Source organism: Polyergus mexicanus, unplaced genomic scaffold (assembly GCF_030449975.1).
Source record: "Polyergus mexicanus isolate NDT 795.1 unplaced genomic scaffold, iyPolMexi1.0 SCAF_7, whole genome shotgun sequence".
NCBI classification, from domain to species: Eukaryota; Metazoa; Arthropoda; class Insecta; order Hymenoptera; family Formicidae; genus Polyergus; species Polyergus mexicanus.
In genome coordinates, this window is record NW_027223327.1 from 10262288 (window position 1) to 10284286 (window position 21999).

The following is a 21999-nucleotide window of genomic DNA, read 5'->3' on the forward strand; positions in this document are numbered from 1 at the left end:
ATTTTTAATTTCAAAATATGAAAGATTAAAATTTTAAAAAAGATTAATTAATTGAAACAATTAAAATATCTAATAAATGCTAAAAAAGAATTAACTCGTAGATTTAATTTTTTTTAAATTGAACTTTGAAGTTAAATGTAAGTTAAAGGGTTAACTGTCTGTCAGGGTTGATATAGACGAAGGACATAAAAAATACAAATACACAGAGACAAAAGAAAAACGAGGCAGTTGCCAATAGAAGAAAGACAGTGAAATGAGAGAGAGAGAGAGAGAGAGAGAGAGAGAGAGAGAGATTGCGAAGATGATAAAGATTCACAAATGATCAAAGGACAAGGTCAAATCCCGCCGAAGAAACGACCAAGCCAAGTGAAATATTTTCAGCGAGGCACGCCGCGATTTTTAATATTGAATCATATATCGATTGTTGTATCAACAATCGTCTATAATTAAATCGCAATCATATTGGTTGTTGCATGAATTTATCGCGGCGAATACATTACATTTATAAATGGCGGGCTTTGGCCACAATTATGACTCTATAACTTTATCTTTTAGCACAAATCTGGAATTTTAACATTTTTTTTTTTTTTTGCTTTCAAATTGCAAACAGAGCATTTTTCTTTATATTCTTTTAGTATTTATTTAAACGAAATTTGAAAGAATTTTCTAAGAGTTGAATGAAATGTTAGATATGTTCAACTGAAACAAGAGCTAATTGTTCCATAAAAGTCTCAATCTATGTTTCAGTTAAACGAAATCATATATTTTCACCAAAAATTGTAATTATTTAAACTTGAAGATACACGCTTCGTGTTATTTTAGAAACAACAACATTAAGGTGTGTCTTTCTTGTTTTTATAACAGCAGCATTGGATTACGACGTTAGAAGTGATAAATGTGAATCGTTTGCTTGCAAAATACGCCGAAATAAATTAGTGTTTGTGTATGCCATCCATACACATTTGATATTCACATGATTTTTCATTTATGACGTTGTAATTCAATGTAATTGCACTAAGGAATCAGAAATAGTAAATAATAGATTGGCTTTATCGATTTGAGTTTCTTCAGAAAAAAATGCTGTCTGTTCTTTGCCTAATTATTGATTATTTAAAGGGGAACTTGAAATGAAAGTAATCCATACTGAATCGCCGTTGATCTTTGTACGCCAGAACGATAAAAAGTTCTTGAAAAAAACGAAAAAAATGCGCGCAGAACAAAACGAGGGAATCACGTGAAGAACCAACAAAAAAACTAACTATTACAAATAACTATAAAATTAAAAAAAAAATAATAGGCGCAAAAATAAACGAGACCTCTGCGTAGAATTTTAAAGAAACCAATCAATTAATTAAAACCGGATTTTTTTTCGGCATGCGTAATATGTGCCGCTTTTTTTTTTTTTTAATTCAGTTTTGTGTAACAAACAGAATAAAAATTTTATTATAAATAAAGAAATTTTATATATATATCTAATAATAAAAATAATTATCTTTTAAATTTTTTTGAAGATCTCTAATTTATAAACATTAAATATATTATTAACTGTTTCAAAAATTCTTGTATTATCTTATTCGTTAAAATTATTAAAATTGTTATAAATAAATTATTTTCTGACGAATTTTATATGATATAAAATATTATTTGATATAAAATTTTATTTGATAAAAATCTTTTCTTTTAATTTTCAAATATCTAATTTTCAAAAATATAATATATTCGATCTATTTTAGAAAATGAATCTAATATTAATCTGAAATTTTTATAGAATAAAAACAACTCTATATATCTTTAATCAATTTATTTATGATCATAGCCTTTAATAGGTTAAACAAAACATCTTGCGTTTACTATATAATTTTTTCAAAGGAGAAGAAAAATATCATACGAAATGTCTTGGAGAAGAAAGCAGTATAATTATGGGGAACTTTTTCGTAATATGCTAAAATTGTTAGAAAAAATTGAGGAAAGGAATGTAATTGTGAGTTAAACATCGTCAAATGAATACGTTGTCCTTCTTTGAAATTGCCAAAAGGCAATATAAATATTTATGTTCAATATGTAATTGAGAAACTAGAGAGAATAAAGTAAAATCTGTTTTCTCTAGGATGTAATAAATTGGAACGATTATTGCGGTTGTAACAATAAAAAAGTAAATAGTTATTATAGAATAAATTATTAAGAAGATATGCTAATCTAAAGACGAAACCTTCATAAAAATATATAAATTTAATATCTTTAGTTTCTAATAATTATGAAATTTGTTAATAAAAATGTATATTTCAAGTTGATGCAGAAGATTTGTCTCATATTTGTCAAGTAAAGTTGAAGACGTTACACAGTTCTAATAGGAACAGCCATGATAAACTTTGATATCCATTTTGCACATCAAGAAAAAAAATCGTCGATTTTTTTTTTCAAAAATGTAAAACTTGACGTTATTTAACGTAAACAAAACTTTATAGAAAAATGTGACAACTCTTTGCATTAACGCAATAAACCAACATAAATTTCGAAAATTAAATTTCTTTAGAATTTGAGCAAAGACGAATTTTCCTTGTCTCCGTCTTTTATTAAATCGTGAGACTAACTTAACTTTATGTAATTTTTCAAATAATTATTTACATTATTTCCACATTTATATTAATGTCTTGGAAACAGTTCTATTTTTGCGTTGGACATGCTGTATAAATAATTTAAAAATAACTATGACAAGGAAGAGATATATATGTATGTGTTAATTTAATATGATAATGCTCTCTCAAATTACCATCGCAAGCGTTTGTATTATAAATTTATATGATTCAAATTTAAAAAAATATAAATTTATAATATAAATTTACAACTGCAATAAAAAAAAGTGAAATAGATATGATAAATAGAGCATTAAAAACTTTCACACATATTATGATCACACACTTGCTGATACTTAATTTCATTTATTAAACTTGGTTTTGAATGATGTCTTTACTTTAGTATTTAGACCATTTTTTTTTGGATTATAAGAGAAGATGATAAAAAAGCGTAGAAGAAAAAAAGGAAAGAAACATGAAAAAATAGAAGTTGAAAAAAAGAGAAAAAAGTAAGAGAAAAGGAGAAAGAAGGTGGTTGAGGGAATCCGGAAAGGAAATAAATAGAAACAAGAAAGGTAAAAAAAGAAAAACAGGAAGAGGCGAAAAAAGTTATATTGTTTTGGTTTATAATTTAAAATAGTTGTCGAATTTTTCTATATATTTGGTTTACATTAAATTGTATAATTAAAATAATTATAGTTTTATATATATACATATTGAAATGTATATATACATCTTTCATGAAAAACTCATTATTTTTTTGCATCATTGTTTCTCTTTTTGTTCAAAAAATTCACCAATATCAAAATCAAAGAAACAGAAAGAGAGAATGAATATAGGGGGAGAAAAAAAGAAGGTGAATGGAGAGAACAAAGTAGAGAGAAGAAAAAAGAAAAATATTGGAAGAAAATATACAAAAATCAGAGAGAGAGAGAGAGAGAAATGATTGCAAAAGCAGCAATAAGTATTGATATGGTATTGAAGACAAAACGAATGACGTAAACTGAAATTGTATGAATTTAATTAAAATTCTAATTAAATTAATAAAAGATTATATACATGATTAATATGTCTGAATTAAATTTATATTAATTTTGAAGACTTGCTTATACCATTAATTGATTAATAAGTTAAAATTTAATTGTGTAATTAAAATTGTGCGATCGTCTCGTGCTCAATAAATTAAATTTATGAAATTATTACTTTTAAAATTATTAATGCAAATTAAGTGACAAATAAAAAGATAATTCGGCTGACTTAATCGACAATAACAATATTAATTAATGTTAATTAATGTTATAAAACCTATCATGGAAGCATTAGTGAACAATATTGTATGATATCGTCTGTTAATCAAAATTGATTAATATCAATATCTCTATACATCTCGCAGTTATTAATAAATAATATTGATTAATAACCGATTAATGATCGATGACGATAATTTAACATATTGTTTAATAATTGGCTTTTATGTCGAATAATATTAAAGCCGATTACATTGATAATTATAGATCAATACTAATTGTTATCAACATCAATCGTTAAATCAATACCAGTCAATACCGAGACTCTGAGGTTCGTCCGTCATTATCTGTTAATCTCAATAATTGTTCAAACTCTGCGGAAATTTTACATTTTTTTTTATTTATTTTTTTTTTTTTATTAAGACGTTAACGTCGAGGAGGTCTTCGAGTGCAGGATAAAATTTACAAAAGGAGTCCCTTAAGTAACGCTTGCTTGAAAAGAGGAATACAGAGAAGAGACCGAGGATAAAAATGCAAATAGTAATGAAAACAAAAAATAGGTGTTATTTTTAGATGTCTATTAGATTACCAGAAATCAGAAAAACTAAAGGATTAAAAAAAAAGATGCTTAAGCAGAAAAAGGAATAAAAAAATGGACAACCTACTATTAATACTACTATTATTACTACTACTATTACTACTATAACTATTACTATTATCGCTGCTATTACTACAACTACTACTACACTACTATTACAGTACTCGTAATAAGGATTTAAAGGATGTAGGTAAAACTTAGTTGACGCGATTTTTAGCGGGATACGAAATAAATTTAAATTTAATTTTTTATTAATTGAGTAAGATTTTAATTTTAGCTCGATCGTTTAATGTAAGAATTTAATCTCGATTTGTATGTGATTGCGAGTTAAATTCGAATTTTTTTAAAATTTTAATAATATGTAAATTAATTTTAAATTTGATTTTCTAACAATATGTTAATTTTTAAATGGCCTGTTTTTTTTCAATTTGCTCATTTAACTCATAATTATATATATATATATATATATATATATATATATATATATATATATAAGATTTTTTAAATCACTATAGATAAATGTAGAAAATATATTGGAATTTAATTTTGAAAATATTTAAATTCTGATTTAATTTTGTGATTAATGCAAAGACGTATTTAAGTCAGAATATATGTAGCGTGAAATATATAGATTATATATATATATATATATATATATATATATATATATGTTAGATTTGAATTTAATCTCTCGATTAATACAATCTTGAATTAAATTTTAATTTTATTTTGACAATATGTGAATTAAATTTAAATTTAATTTCGATTAATCCTTTGGAGTGTCGCTTGGGGACATCTTTTTTATCGTTCGACGTTTTGTCGCTTTTATTATTTAGATAATTAAAGAGAGATGGAGGATAGATACATTCACATTGAAGAAGTGAGTGTGGCGATAGATTTTTCACAAGTCCTTGAAGGCCAAGATCGTTTTTCGTTCACACCTCGAAGATCGTCCTTCTTTAAACTGTTCCCTTTTTTGGACACCATTGAAAGAAAAAATTATTATTGCAACAGAAATTTTGCAAGGTTTTTATCCTTTATTAGCATTTTTGAACTTTGCTATCCGAACAGCTGTTATTTCAAGTTATTTATAATAACAAGCTGTTGGTGTCTCACATTTTTAAAACGGTGGTTATATATAATACTTATATAATTGAATGTTTATGTAATACCTTGTACATCGAAGTGATGTATTTGTAAAGAATGGACTAGTAAAAAATAATAAGTTAGGGAAAACTTAGAGAAAGCTGTCGGTGTATCAACATTTTTGTGGGCGCGATAGTTAATCCCTGTACGTGAGAGAAGCGATGTTCTTATAAAAGAAAAATGAAGAATATGAAACAAGTTAGAGGAAGAAACTATTTAATAGAAGTAATAATATAGAATCACGATAATGTGAAAGAAAAAGTAAAACGAGAAAGAGGAACGAGAGAGTGGGGAGAGGAGGGCGAATTTTGCGTGGCAATACTCCTTCAGACGAAAAGTGCGGTCCTTTTCTCGGTCGTTGTTGAGCCATGTGAGTTTCACAGGGGAAAATAAGAGTTCTCACCCAATCTCTCATTCCTCCATGAAATACAACAAAACAAGACGATAGGAGGATGATCTTCGAGCAAATTTGGCATGATAAAAGAGAAGAAGGGGAAAAATAATAGTATGAGGGCGATGATAATAATGGGCAGTGATAAACAATGGGAAAGTGATAATAATGGGATGGAGAATTTTCTCGCTAGACGAGAGACTGACTCTATGTTGAGGATTGTTCCAAAGTTTCCTCAATTTTTGCGTAGCAACTTTCGATTCCCGAGATTCAAAGATCCTTAGATTTCGATGATTGAAAGATCTAAAGATTGAAGGATTCATAGATTTCCAGCGAGAAAATAAAGGGCGAAGATAGGGGAGAAAAATTTATCGTCTCTTCATATAGAAACTGATGATTATATCCTCGTAAAGTTTTAGTTTTATCCAGGATCTAGGATTTTTGTATGGATTAAGAAATCCGAAGATCTTAAAAAACAAAAATTTAAGAATTTTCATTTAAATTGCCATTTAAATCGTCGTTTAAATCACGATTCAATCATTGATAGATTGACAGTCCAGAGGAAATCCCCGAGAATCTTGATATTAATTTCCTTCGAAATCTTCGACTCGCGTAAAATAGGATGATAGGAGGAGCATTAGAGATCTAAGGATTAACCCAACAAATGGGATCGAAGAACTTTCAAAGATCCAAAAGTATGAATTTAAAAATGAAATAGAAGTATTTTAGGATTCAGAAAAATCCAAGGAATGGTCCAAAAGAATCAAGAATATAGAAGCTATGGATTTAAAGTAGAAAGATAAGGACTTAGGTATATTAATCTTAGGACTTAGATATCCAGGGATTTTACGGTTACGCGCAAAAATTGGCGGGCATATTGTTAATACGAACGATCCAACAACAGAAAAGTAAATAAGTCGACGATAAGATCACTTTGATAAACAAGCTAGTAGCAAAGCAAAAAGAAAAAGAAAAAAAAGAAACGAATTGTAATAAGTAGGATGAACTGTACTCATCGGTTATTTTCCTTAGCTCGGATTAATGACAGTTTAACAATGTCATGTCGTCCAGTGATACGTGTCTCGGATGTTTGCCTGAAAATCTGAAATTTGTATCTCGAAGCGTGTCCATTGGTTATTCGAAGCAGAGTGAAATGGAATAATTGTATAATGGACATTGGAGTGATTAAAACATTTTTGTGTTTTATTTTTGATAATTTTTTTAATAAAAAAAAAATACGATTTTCCAATTGTTTTGAATGATAAAAGAAATAAATTTTTTTTATTGCTTTAAGCAGTAATTTAATTTGACCTAATTAATGTATAGGTATAAGAAAGCAAATTCTGGTTATATTTGATATACAGATATCCATTTCACTTTACACGAATTGCGAGAAATTAGAGTCGATGAGAGTGAATGGGAGAATGAAAAAAGAGAGATAAAGAGATAGAGAGAGAGAGAGAGAGAGAAAGAGAGAGAGAGAGAGAGAGATTTGAAAGAAACAAATAAATATAGCGTTATAATATTTAAACGAATGTGCAAGTGTATGAGTGTATGGTTTTAGACAATGAAATATGTTTAAGATCTGCGAGAAAGAATTTTACGAAAAAACGGAGGTGAGAAAATACAATTATCGAGCGCAACACGATGGTCGCAATAAGAGAAATCAGTGATAATACGAGAATATTGAGAGCGATGCAAAATGTTAGCATTCTTTTAAAGTCATAGAACGTAAATCTATAAAAGGAAGAGAAAGATAATATTGACAACATCCCCTTGAACGAATGTTTTAACATCTTGCATCGCGATTGAAATTGATTGCGTGAGTTTTGTGCGATGATTCCGAAATGAAGTGAAGAGAGAGTACGATCAGTGATTTGAACATTGATTGATTGAATGAGAAAAGCATTTCTGTCATTTCGTCGATACTGTCGCGATATTCGATGATCGATAGTGGTTAATGCTTAGATGGAGATGGATGCGTGGGAGAGATTATATTGATTATTGCGAATTATTACGGTTAAATATGCTAATTGGTTGACTGTCGTTGAGCGAAGTGAGACGACTATTGAAAAAAGAAGAAGAAGAAGAAGAAAAAAAAAAGAAGGGCAACCATCACTTATATTATATATTATTGTACATATTTACCTGTAATTGCTATTCGTATCGCAGAGGTTCTGTTCTCTCAAGATCATTTCTTCGATGATTCAGCGGAAAAGAAAACAACAAAAAAAAAAAAATGTGAATAAAGTTAGATTTGTGTATTACTAAAACAATCCCTCTTCTCATCTTCGTAGAATAAAGAAATATTATAGTATATATGATAAGATATTTATTTGAAAATAGAAAAAAGTTAGCTATTGCATTATTAAAATGTCAAATTCCAAACGTTTGAATTTTGTACAATACTATTATAAAGCAAAGATATATCGCAAAAACTTATAAAATTATAGAAAATTAGTGTTATCAGTTTATAACAGTGTTTAAGTATACATGATTCTTTGATAAAAATATACATCAAGTTTTGTGAAATACACTTTATTGCGGCAGCTTAAAAGAGAGATTGTCATAATTTTGTAGAAACATAATTTTATAGAAAGTTATAAATTACCTTATGAATTAGTATTTAAAATCTGGAAGAATTAAATTTTGCGAATTGTGAATCGTATTGCAAAGAAGTTCAGGATGGCTCCTGCGGTTAGAAATCGCGAAAGCATTTCTTACGCGCGATGATTAATCAACTTTTCGCTTCTGCGACAAAAAAATATGTAGCGAATAATAATCGATTGATCGCTTACCGTATTTCTTTACGCGCGAGAGCTTTGTATCTCTCGCTATTTCTCAGTTTTCTCGCTATGCCAAAAAAATTTCACACTGCACTAGACGCCAAAAATATCTTCCCACATTTTGAATGATTCGACATTTATTCGTATCTAATTTCATATAGCATTCTCGATGAATACATATCACATCCGATATCCAATAGAAAGACTCGTTTTTTTGGGGACAAGAGAGTCATTAGTTGCGGTCGGGAAGACGCTACAAATGTTTCGAAGCGTTTGATCGATCAATCAGGGTAAAAAGAGTAAAAATTTCTTTATTCTGATTGGTTAAAGCAGTGCTGGGATTTACTTGCACATTTCGGCCCGATTCCGTGGCTCACGCCTATTGCCCCCCCACTCATCGTTCGTGCGTTAGCAACGAGTCGCCAGTTATGCGTAACTAAGGACCGCGACGCTTCGTCTCAGGAGCGTTTATATGTAAGAATGCCCAAATATAATAATAAGACAATACTTTTCTAAATACAGCGCGAAAATTCTTAGAATTAAAAGTTTTTCTTCAATATTTTATAATTCATTGATATAAAATATTGAAGAAAAACTTTTAATTATAGAAAAGTATTGTCTTATTATTATATTTGGGCATTCTTATATACGGACGCTCCTGAGACAAAGCGTCGCGTTCCTTAGTTACGCGTATCTGGCGACTCGTTGCTAACGCACGAGCGGTGAGTGGGGGGGCAATAGGCGTGAGCCACGGAATCGGGCCGAAATGTGCAAGTAAATCCCAGCACTGGGTTAAAGCAATGCTTCGAAGCATCTGTAGCGTCTTCTCGACCGCAGCCGTTAGCTAATATCTCTAGAAAGGGCACATTCTCATTGGTCATTGCAAGTAGTAGGTGAATTCTCCAGTTGGCGGCAGATGGCGTGCTCACACGAATTTCTTATTGGTCAGCGATGATTTTGAGATAACATGGTGGCGATACTGGCGATCGACGATCGACGGTAGGATGCGCACATGATGTACATTGCAAACACGATCAGTAGGCTGCGCGACTTCGTGACGTGTGTGTCGTTGTTGGTGATTTGGCAGAGTCTCGGGTCGATTCAACGGTGACGGAGGTGCGGTCAGTCGTCGATGCTATTTCGAGTTACGAGCGCGCAAAATGGCGCCAACGCGTGTAATTCTGATGTCGTGCGGCAGCTATAACCCACCGACAAACATGCATCTGCGAATGTTTGGTACGTATATAATGATTCACCTTCGCCGTCATTTCTTTAGAATACTTAACGCTGTTTGTATTGAACAGCGAATGTTGTCACGTCATCTTCTGTCATCGCGCGTGACATCATATCGTTGTCACGCGTACGAATCGTGTTGTCAATGCGTTTGCGTAATACGACTTACTCCAGTTATTATCTTCAATATGTAATTGGAAATATATACTTAAATATAAATTACAATAAATGTATGCAATATAAATTTTTTTAGTTCTATATTAATTTTGTATATATGATTAATTTATATATATATATATATATATATATATATATATATATATGCAATATTTATATATACATTATGTATTTCAGAAATTGCTCGAGATCATTTGCATCGAATGGGAACACATATTGTTGTTGGTGGAGTAATTTCACCAGTGCATGATGCATATGCCAAGAAGGAACTGGCCAGTGCGACACACAGATGCGCAATGTTGCGATTAGCATTGCAGAATAGCGATTGGATTCGACTGAGTACATGGGAGACTAGACAAAACTGCTGGAGCAAGACTCGCTTGTGCTTGCAACACCACCAAAATCTGCTCAATTCCATGCTATGCAATTCCAATGATATCAAACATCACTTGCAGATGGATGATATAGAATGGATTCCAGAGAACGTTAAAAACAGCTCGGATAATACACCAATACAAATCAAATTACTGTCTGGTGCAGATCTTTTGGAAAGTTTTGGCATTTGCGGACTTTGGCTCGAAGAAGATGTGAGTTATATACAGAATATATCAGAAATAATTGCTTTAGAAATGGATGTTTTACTGATGAATTTTATCATGTAATTTTTTTTTTTTTTTTTTAAATAAAACTAAATTTATTTTATTTCTATAACTTTAAGTTTATAGCTTAGAAATAAACTTTTTAGTTGCAAATTATTACAGTATAAAACTCGAATAAAATAATAAAAGTCACAAAAAATTAATTGATCTTTTTGTTGCAGATTGACACTATTGTTGGCGAGCACGGTCTTGTGGTTATTACTAGAGAAGGTTGCAATCCCAACAAGTTTATCTACGACTCGGATATTCTCTCCAAGCATATGGTAAATATAATAAATTATATTTTTTTTACTGAAAACTTGTTAAATTATGTTTGTTTGTACACCATAACATATTGCGCTTATTAAATTATTATTATGGTATAAGACACTAAAGAAATTATATTTTATTAAATATTTGTTTATGATATTTATCCTAATTATTAGAAACTGCAAGTGTTATACCGTAAAAGGATTTGGTGTTAGGATAAGTTGCTAGATTGTCTGTTAGAAGTTGTTATCTGGCATATTTTAAGTAAATATCTTGTATTTTAAAAGATTAATTTAGATAAACAAATTTTATATTTAAATAAATTGTGTCGACATATATAATTACTAAATTATGTATGAAAGGAAAAAATTTTCAGAGTTATTGAAAAAACAATACTGATAGTTACAACTATTATCGATGAAGCTTATCTTTATAAACACTCTCGATATTACTTTGACGAATTTCTTTCCAACTATTGCAAAATTAATTTTTCTTTTGATTTATTTTATATTTTCAGCACAATATCTGTATTGTAACCGAATGGATTCCGAATGAAGTTAGCTCGACGAGAATCAGGCGAGCTTTGAAGCGCAGTCAGAGCGTTAGATATCTGCTACAAGATTCCGTTATTGATTATATCTACAAACATGAAATCTATGATGCGAGAGCGCCAAATACAACAATGTGAGTCTCGAAAATTGTTTAGATGTATTTTTTTTTTAAATGAACATAGGTTTTTTTATCATATTTTAATGAATAATAAGTTCTCTGTAAATATTATTTGTGGCCTATATTATCACAATTTTATATACATTTTGTAAAGAAGACAATATGCTTTATTTTTATATAGCATCTGCCATGGGATAAAAAGATACGATAACATTATGCATAATAGAGATATTCCAGTAGCTTAATGAAAAACTGGTCCGAAATGCAGTCATACAATTAAAACACAAAATTAATGATATATTAATAAAAAAAAATTAATTAGAATTAAAATTTATAAAAATATGTGGTAAAAAATATAAAACTATATATTATCATGAAAATATTTAAAAAATCTAATTAAACTAGATTTGATAAATTATATTATTTAATTTCAATCTATCAGCTAATCATTTAACATAAATATTGATTTTAATCGTATTGTTTTTCGTCTCTTCTTGATTGGTCATTCACTGTGTATTTATGAAAATGTTATATCTTACTTTTTTATGTCATGGTATTAATTGTAAAGCAATCTTGATTGTACAAAGAGGTATAAGCTATTTAAAAAGACTATGTATATATAATTCAGCCATATGTAATATTGCCAAATTTCGACAGGCTGATGTACAATATTCTACTATATAATATTCATTAATCTAGTCTTCTTACCTGTCTTCCATTAAAACGCACAATACTTAAAAGAAGAATTTATGTTTTACTTACTATAATTAATTCAAATATACAATATTTTGTAAAGAATTCATTCTGTTTATTACAATTAGTTTAAGAATTTTATTTGAGTGCTTATTTAATATTCAATAAATATTGTTATATATATATTTTTTTCTTTTTTCTTTAAACGAGTTCGTCAATTTAATTAGTGTTTAAATTGTTTTATTTTTTTTTATTTATTTTTTTTTTTTATGATGTTCAATATGTATATCGTAGCATTATTCTTTGCATATTTTTGATAAAATAGAGTTAGAGAGAGAGAGAGAGAGAGAGAGAGAGAGAGAGAGAGAGAGAGAGAGAAATGTGTGTGTGTGTTTGCGCGCATATGTGTTACCTCTTTAGTAGATTGTATGAAATTTTTTAAATTTTATAGTATTAAAAAATGTTGCTGTTATTAATAATGAGAGATATATATAAGCTTAATCTATAAAGTAATTGATTAAAATTTATTTTTGTGTATTTTAATCTGGATATATTTTTTTAAAGCTCAAGAATTTATGATATCTATTCAGAGTTCAAGAATTTATAATATCTAGTTAATCCAGTTAATCTAATTAAGTTATCATTAAGATTACCATTGACTTTAAATAATTCTATTCACTGACAAGGCACAAAAATGAAAATTATTGCGATTACATTTATGAAAATAATACTTAGGATTTTGTTGTTGACAATAAAGATAAAAGTACAAAGTTTTGCCCGTTTAATTTTAGATTAAGATTTCAAGTCAGTGAATCGAATTCGAAGGAGACAGTTCAACTATTCAGTAATTGCGTGAAATCGTTGCGACCCCATTCATCTCATTTATTACATAAAGAATGTGATGAATAAAACCAAACTTGCAGATATATGTGAGATCCTTTTTATATAATCGAAATTAAAATATATATTATTATAGTAATCGAATATTATTATAGTAATCGAATCATTAATTTCTATTAAATTATTGTATAATGATATATTAGATTATGAAAAATTCAAAAACATTATTAAATTTTTCTAATTACATGTATATTTTGTTTCCGCGGAGATTTTAAAATTAATTGATATAAGATTTGATATATTATATGCAACAATGTAAAAATTCACAACTGCGAGAGTAAAGAAATTGTGATGAGATCGTAACGAGTTCGCATTACTGAATTGTATTATATGAAAGTGCGACTAAACAAACTGAATGTCCTTTAAAAAGAATTGTCGTGTTTTTCACGCTGCCGCTGCCTTGGACACCAAAGTAAGTTGGAACTGCCGTCACCGAATGCGAACAATTACCTGCACATAGATCCCCGATATCTAACCGCGTTTCTAACGCCGTCACCCAGCGATGTGACTATGGACTCGCCGAGCCCGATCGAGATTGCCGCGTCCATTGACGTACCGGACGCGGTGCTGCGCAAAAATCTGCAGAATGCGGGCAGTGGTGGCGGGCTCGACGAGATTCGCGAGCACATCATAAGCGCGATCAGCAACAACGCCGACAACGGTAACGTCAAGCATATAGCTAGAGCCGCGTATCCCGGTCAGGCGAAACAGGTCATCGCCAGCGAAACCGGCGTCATGCGAATCGTAGACGAGGTAGGTCCGCTTGACGAACCGATGGCGAAGTTTCAGTCTGATTCTTCGCCAAAAGAAGGCCACAGGCCGATAGTAGATAGTGTCGCGAAGAATAAAGAAGCATCAGATCTTAGACCTAAGAGTGCAGATTTAACTTCGAACGAGATAATAATGCAGATTCAAGCTAGCCAGTTGAATTCTAGTGAACCAGCGTCATTAGAAGATTGTAAATTATTAATAGGAAGTACAGGTAAAGATAAAATTGAGATTGGACAGAGAGAAGTGTCAGATTTGAGGTCCAAGACGGAAATTGCTATTTTAGATTTAGGTTCAAACAACGATCGCGAGATAATAATGAAGATTCAACCTAGTCAATCGAGTTCTAGCGAACTTCGACTGGGAGAATGTTGTTGGCCCACAAAAGAAAGCACTGTAGATGATAAAATTAAAATTTGCGATCGAAGAATCACTTCTGAAAGGGAAATAATCGATATAGAATTAGGATTAGATGATAAGACCACTCTTATCTCGAAGGAGAGACATAGGTCGACAGTAGATGCGATCAATGACAAAATAAGTGCGGATCGATCTAATTTTAGTAAAATTAAACCGGAAAAGAGTCTCGAGTTAACGGTGGAAAATGTCGCGAAGGAGAAAGTTGATGTTAGCAATAAAAAAATCAACGCTAAGAAAGAAATAATCGATGTAGAGATAGATTTCATTGATGCTGATGATGTTGTGAAGGTTCAGCCTGTTCATTCCACTCATAGTATCGTTAGGTTACAGGAAGATCGTAAGTTAATGATAGAAAAACTCACGAATGAATTTAAAAGTAAATTTGACAAGGAAAAAAGTGAGTCTAAGGAAAATTTACAGCTGGATAAGGTAGGTAAAGATGATACAGAATTAATCAGACTTAATTCAGAGAGAAAAAATAACGTTGAAATCAATGACGCGGGAATCGTTTCCAAGAAGGAAATAGCCAATCTTGAAATGGATAAAGTTGAACATTTAGAAGCCAAGACGACCACTTCATCGCTAAATATTTCTACCACATCATTAGATGGTCGTCACGAATGCGCTCTCTCCGATTTCAACGTAGACAAAGAAGATTATCGACTTAATCAATATAGTTTCAACGAAGATGAAGGGGAAAAAGAATCTGTATATATCGCCACATCGAGTTTAACGAAATATATTGACGATCAAAGAGAAGACACAATAGATGAGTTTGCAAGCGATGACAAGACTATTACCAAAGAAAGCGATATTAAAACACATAGTAGTCAAGTATTGGTCAGTGCAATGATTCATGAGAATGACGAAAAAGAATCTAAATATTTCACAATCGAAGAGATTGATAACCATGCAAAATCTTCCGAAGAACTAGATCAATCGAAATTTATTGTAGAATGGTCTTATGCTGAGATAGAAGTGGACGAGAAGATCAATGTTGAAAACGGAGAACAATCCGATGAAATATCAAGGATCTCGCGAGAAATCGATAAGATTAACAAAATGGAAAAAGAATCAGAGTTTGATACGCAATCTTCGGAGAAGCGAACTACATCTTGCGATTCGAGTCTCGAGATAGACGGAAAATATCTCAAATCGATTGTAAATTCGCGCAAGAGTCCAAGAAAGATCAGGGTAGATCAGATTCGTGACTTCGAAATCAAGGAGCAATATATATCCATTGATGAACCGGAGGCGATTCAATCTGAAGAATTGCAAAGTTCTTCCACAAAGACGAAGAGTTCCGAAAGAATCAAGGAGGAACAAATTTACGATATAGATGCTGATGAAAAGAAAGATAAAATTTTTGAGAATCGAGAGACTTCTCGTGCAGAAAAAGTCTTCCAAGGCTCTTCAAGATCGGCTTCCGTAATAGGAAAAAGTTCTAGAAAAATCGAAGAACCTCAAGTTGACGAAGATGAGCGCAAATTCAAGGATCAAGATAAATCTATCAACGATCCAGAGGCATCTCGATCTGAGAAAGCTTCTCAAAAGTCTTCAAAAACATCCACAAGCGCAAAGAACTCTAAGAAAAGCAAACAAAGCCAAATATTTTACAGAAGCGACGAAATGAAGAATTACGATCGATCCGTTAACGATCGCGTTATTTCTCAATTGGAGGCAGTTTTCCAGGATTCTTCGAAGAAGTTTTCAATAAAGACGGAAATTCCCAAGAAAGATCCCGAAAACTATATCGAATTGAAAAAGCAAACTCGACCTGCCGATAAAGAATCCTCTCATCATTCTTCCAGAACATCTTCCACGAAGAGTCCGAAAAAGACTCAGGATAAAAAAACCGTGAGACTGAATGATGATAAAATGCAAGAAGGACAAGAAACGATAAAAACAACGAAAGATGCCGATAACAGAACGAAACGCGACTTCAACGATATTAAGGATGTGTACACGAGGAAGGTGCGACGTTATAACGTACCTCTTCAGGGTAGCTTGGACTCGATGATCGTACCTGACGAATCGTCCGCGCAAAAGCCGAAGAAGGATGACGTGCTTTCAAAGAAGTCGAAGAGTTACGAGTCGATCAAACGCATTCAGGAAGTATTTCTGGGCGTGCCGTCGACAAAGACGAACAGTAGCAGTTCGCAGCTCGACATTCCGGACGAATTCTGTTCGATTTGCTGTTACATGAATGAGATCACCTTCCGAACAGAAGAGGAAGTAAGCAGCCCGAATCAGGAGACATTTTACACGCTCAGGTCGACCTGTAGCTCGCTAGCTGACGATGACGAGGACAATGATTCGATCGAATGCGACATCTGCGGTTCGCTTAATCTCCAGGAATCCACTGACGATCTCGAAGACAAAATTCAGGAGATTCCCTGCGAACTCTGCAGAATTTGCGGCGAAGTAGACGGTAGTTTTGATCAGGATTCCATGCCGATAGACAGATATGCTTTCAAACTTGTCGAGCAGCATCAGGATGACGACGATAGCTTCGAGATCGAGAACTGCGGCTTTCAAAGTGGCGCCGAATCGATTGATGATCGAAGTAGACTCTCGGAGAAAGAAAAGATTAAAGATACCGGAAGATCAAAGTCGCAGTCCTTATTCATCCATGGTTCCTCGATGATCAGGGATCAGCCACGAGAGTTATACTTTATACCCAAGGATGAGATTGCCATATTGACGAGCGGAACTAGAAAAGCCGGCCGCAAGGGCTCTCTATTTAGGAAAAAGGAGGATTCCGATGGAAGCGCGCGAGATAAAAGACGATACTCTTCAGTAGACAGTCTTCAATTGGCAAAAATGTCTCCGAAGGCGAGTGACAAAGCGCTCAAGACCGTAAAGGATCCGACACTGATCGGATCTGCCGATAACTTGCTCATAACGAAAGATCCAGGAAGATCCAAGTCCCTTCAGAGATCGACTGATAATGTGGACCGCCTGAATTCGTCCACCGATAATCTAGACTTGGCGGAAAATCTAGGAAAGGTAAGCGAAATTGAAGGATCGCCCGAGAAATCAAATATCCGAGATAAGGAAGCGGTGAAGATGATTCTTACGCAGCACGGAATCAAGGTCATCAGCGAGAAGGAGACTGCCTTATAACTGGCCGAGTATTCGTAAATGGCTCGATTTGACGAGGGGTTGATGGAATATTTTGAGCAGTTTGAAAATTAAAAATTAGTTGAGAAATTCAATATGTGCGAAGCAGAAAACGCGTTAACGTCTCGAAATGACATAGATATGTGACAGCAATCTTATAGAGAGAAAGAAATTTTTTTTGAATCACGTACACCGAATGAATAAGTATGAAGAAAATGCGCAAAATTTTTTGTAGTGACTTAGAATCCAAAATATATACAGGATAACATAGAAATTTAAAAAAAGTTAAATAATGGAGTTAAAACAATATTAGGAAAGTTTTATCGGTTTTTAAACACAAGTATTTCCGCACATGTACAATTACTTCCGCACATGTACAATTACTTCGATAAAAACCGATAAAACTTTTATAACAAAAACGAAAAAGAAAGAGAAAGATGATATATATATATATATAATTTATATCCAAATATATTATATAAAAGAAATGTGTATAGCAGTTTAATAGAATTTGCAAAATTATATATATATATATATATATATATATATATTAAAATTTTTGCTTTTTTATGAGTATTAATAACTAGTTAAAAGTTAAAACATTTATAGTTCTTTGAAACAATTTGTATAATTAAGTAAATATAATTTGATTTTCTGCGTTTTTTTGTGATACATTACAAAGTTAATTAAAATTGATTAGATAATTAATATATTGTTAATTAATTAATTAATTGTTAATTAATCACATAAAAAATTTTATAAATTTATTTTATTATATATATAATATTAATTCAATTAATTAATTTAATGAGAGGAGGAAAAAAAGATGAGTGTCAAATTAATATAATAGTGCCGAAGCGTAATTATGTTATTATATCGGTATCTCGGTTTTTCATAAATATCTGCGCCGCAACAGTATTATACAATTATTGCAAAACAGTTTTATTATAATTATTATTAAAGTACGATTTAAATCGATAGTCCGATATATAGAAAGGACCAACGGTGGGAACTGTTATTCTCGATGAACGATCGGGAAATTGTTGGATGATTTACGCAAGACTTGCATATGATACAACAAGACAATCCTAATAACATTTTACAGTCAATATTGCACAGAACAATTGTAGATATAAGTGACAAAGCGATACATCGATTTAAGGATAACGCTTTGCTTTGAATTTATACAGAGGAAAAAATGAAGAAATTATTTCTTGGGTGTGTCGTTTCTCCTATGTGGATTCTTCCAGGTGTTCTTCCATGTGTAGAATTTAATTATTGATTGAAATTTTGAAGTACATTTAATATATAAAACTTTGATATATTTATCGTTTATAATTTAATAATTTAAAACACTGGTTTCTTAATATAACTTGTCAAATTTAAAATTTACTTCTCCTTGACAAAAATGTCGATTCTATGCCGTCAAAGGTTATTTTCTTAATAAAATTATATAGTAAATTATTTATTAATAATTTACTATATAATTATATATAGTATATAATTATATATAGTATATAATTATATATACTATATAATATATACTATATAATTATATACTATATATAATTATATACTATATATAATTATATAGTAAATTATTAATAAATAATTTACTATATAATTTTATTAAGAAAATAACCTTTGACGGCATAGAATCGACATTTTTGTCAAGGAGAAGTAAATTTTAAATTTGACAAGTTATATTAAGATATATTAATTATATATACTATATAATTATATATAGTATATAATTTACTATATAATTATATAAATATTATAATAATTAATTTAATTATATGAATACTGAAAACTAAGGAGATATTACGCCAAACGTAGTATCAATATTTTTGTCTCAAAGAAAAATGAATTTTGAACATGACAAAGAATTCATCGATTTTCACGTTTTTCCGGGATATCTTACACGAAATATATAGAAGTAATGAGATATGTTAAAAAATTGTGAAAGGATCTACGTTATGATGTAACAATCGTTAATAAGTTCTTATGCATTTTTCAATTTTTTATTTCAGTATCTGTATGTCTATTTATTTTTGCATGGAAATGCGGAATATGTATGCGCAGCTAAGTATTATTACGAAACATTTTCTCTCTATAACGAAAAAGTATTTCGCGTGCATATTTTTTAGCTTTAACTGCATATAGATCATTATATTTTACCAGTAGAAATTTTTGTATCATCAAGCTTGTCAGGCTTGTCGTGACATATAAAAGAAGAAAAATTTTTTTTAAGGATCAGTAGTGCGATCAGTAGTTTATCATTTAACCAATTAGTGGTTATTATCAACTTATTTAAAATGTTGACCTATGTCAATATATGATTGTCTGAAAACCTCTTTATAACGTCTCCCCTCCCCCCTCTTTTCTATGATCTGCTTAATGTCTCTTTTTATTCACATTAAACAATGTTTTGATAACATCTTTTTAAGCCTTATTAAGTATTTAGAATCCTAATGTGAGTTATTATGTTTTACGTTCTGACTTGACGAAGAGAATTTCCTTTCGTTTCATTTCATAATATTATGCGTCTTTCATCGCTTGAGGCATTCAACGATGATAAATAATTTTCATATTGATTAACAGACAACACCAAGAGTACCTTTAAATGTTGAAATAAAACCACCGATGTTAAGTCCCAAAAAGTTGCACGATTGTGGATAAGGTGTACCTGATAATGATGATTATTTTAAAGAAGAAAACAGATTTTTCTCTCTATTTCAGATTCGATGCTTGACGTTCTCATGATATCTTTTGATAGCTTACAGATTTTCATGATCTTCTCTCTGTTCGCTGTACTTATTTCTGTGTTGTGTTTACTCTCCCATTCAATTAAAAAAAGCATGCAACCCTTTGTTTCTCGTATACATTTATTAAAGTTCGAATTTAGGCTGTGTATTTTGTTATATAACGAGACACATAAATCCGTCTTTTTGGGTTAAATAATCGAGTCGCTGCACATAAGAAATATCATATTTCGAAAGTTTCAGCTTTACGAAACGCTCTCATGAATTAGAGTTATTTTATCGAATATTAATTAAAATAATGTTTTACAAAAAATATTTCAATTTCGCGAGAGAAAAATTTCTTTTTCTACAATTTGGAAGCTATTTGCGATCTGTATAATTACAATTTTATAGTCTAATTGTCACATCGCGTGCATTCCAAAATGTAAAACTTTATTCTGAACTTCTCGTTCGTTGAGCTCATGAGATAAATTTTGATTAAGCGACTATTTATTAAAGTCGAGTATCTTAAATTTAAAACCCAAAATGACGTGATGACAGCCGGTATGCGTTTTTCAGTTCTGATGGAGCATGTGACGTGTGTTTTCCAGGATACGACAAAACCTGCATGCCTGCTATAAGACAGATAGTTGACTGTCTTGTTGCTGCACGACCAATCCGAACCTGCGGCCCCCGGCTTCTTCTTTCTGCTATAAACTCTAATCGCGTTATTAATGATCTTAATCAGGACACTAGCATAGCTGTCAGCAATAACAGCAGTAACAACAACAATAATAACAACGAGTGCGCTGAAAGTTTCAAGAACACGCGGAATATGTATCTTGATCATTCTTACATCTAATTCCGCTCTATTAAAAATCAATTATCTATTTTTTTATAAATCTTTGAAACATCAGCTCTTCAAAATAGGAAAGATTTATAGTTTATTAATATAGTATTCTATCAGATTGGGGCTATCTATTTTTTTATAGATATCTTAGCATGAGCTAGCTGGTTGAAATGATAGAGATCTAATAACTTTTAATTTAATTATACTGTTATATAGACTAGATATCTATTTTTAGTTTTCTAGATCTCTCAACGCGAGCTTTCCAAAATAAAATGTGCGGTCAAAACTTCAAAGAAATTTAAAAAAATTTCCAAAATGAAAGAAACTATAAAAGACAGAGAAAATAAAAGTTATATATATATATATACAGTTTAAAGACAGAAGAAAACAAAAATTATTTATAATTAATAATATATTTATATATTAATCGACATGTTATTCTATAATTCTGTATCGTAATTATTATTAAAAATATGTATTATTATAGTTATAATAATTGTAAAATTAATAATAATTAATAATAACAACAGTGTAGTTTAATGATAACAAATTTGTGATATAAGCAGCGTTTGATTATAATTATTATATTTATATCGTTGCGATAGTAATCGCCAAAATTACGCATCTCTCTGGCTCAGAATTGTCATATATAATTTTATTATAAAATGATATAATTACAATATTATAACAGAGATGGATCATGCATAATTAAAGTGCATTAAGTGCAAAATGAATATAGTAAAGTGGCACGTTGTATGTTTGTATATAGAAAA

At 30.7% G+C, this 21999-nt stretch overlaps 2 protein-coding genes across 2 annotated transcripts; both read left to right on the forward strand.

The window, feature by feature from the left end:
* Positions 1-9731: 9731 nt before the first annotated feature.
* Positions 9732-21114, forward strand: LOC138935061 (nicotinamide/nicotinic acid mononucleotide adenylyltransferase 1-like). Its single transcript, XM_070299374.1, is given in 7 exon segments — positions 9732-9833; positions 9835-9977; positions 10329-10738; positions 10972-11073; positions 11577-11743; positions 13735-14074; positions 20988-21114. Coding segments are annotated over 7 exon segments (1272 nt in total). The 5' UTR covers positions 9732-9753; the 3' UTR covers positions 21018-21114.
* On the forward strand, positions 14081-18067 carry LOC138935059 (putative leucine-rich repeat-containing protein DDB_G0290503). The gene has a single exon (XM_070299363.1). It carries the CDS (start codon positions 14096-14098, stop codon positions 17633-17635), a length of 3540 nt encoding a protein of 1179 aa, XP_070155464.1. The 5' UTR covers positions 14081-14095; the 3' UTR covers positions 17636-18067.
* Positions 21115-21999: the final 885 nt, after the last annotated feature.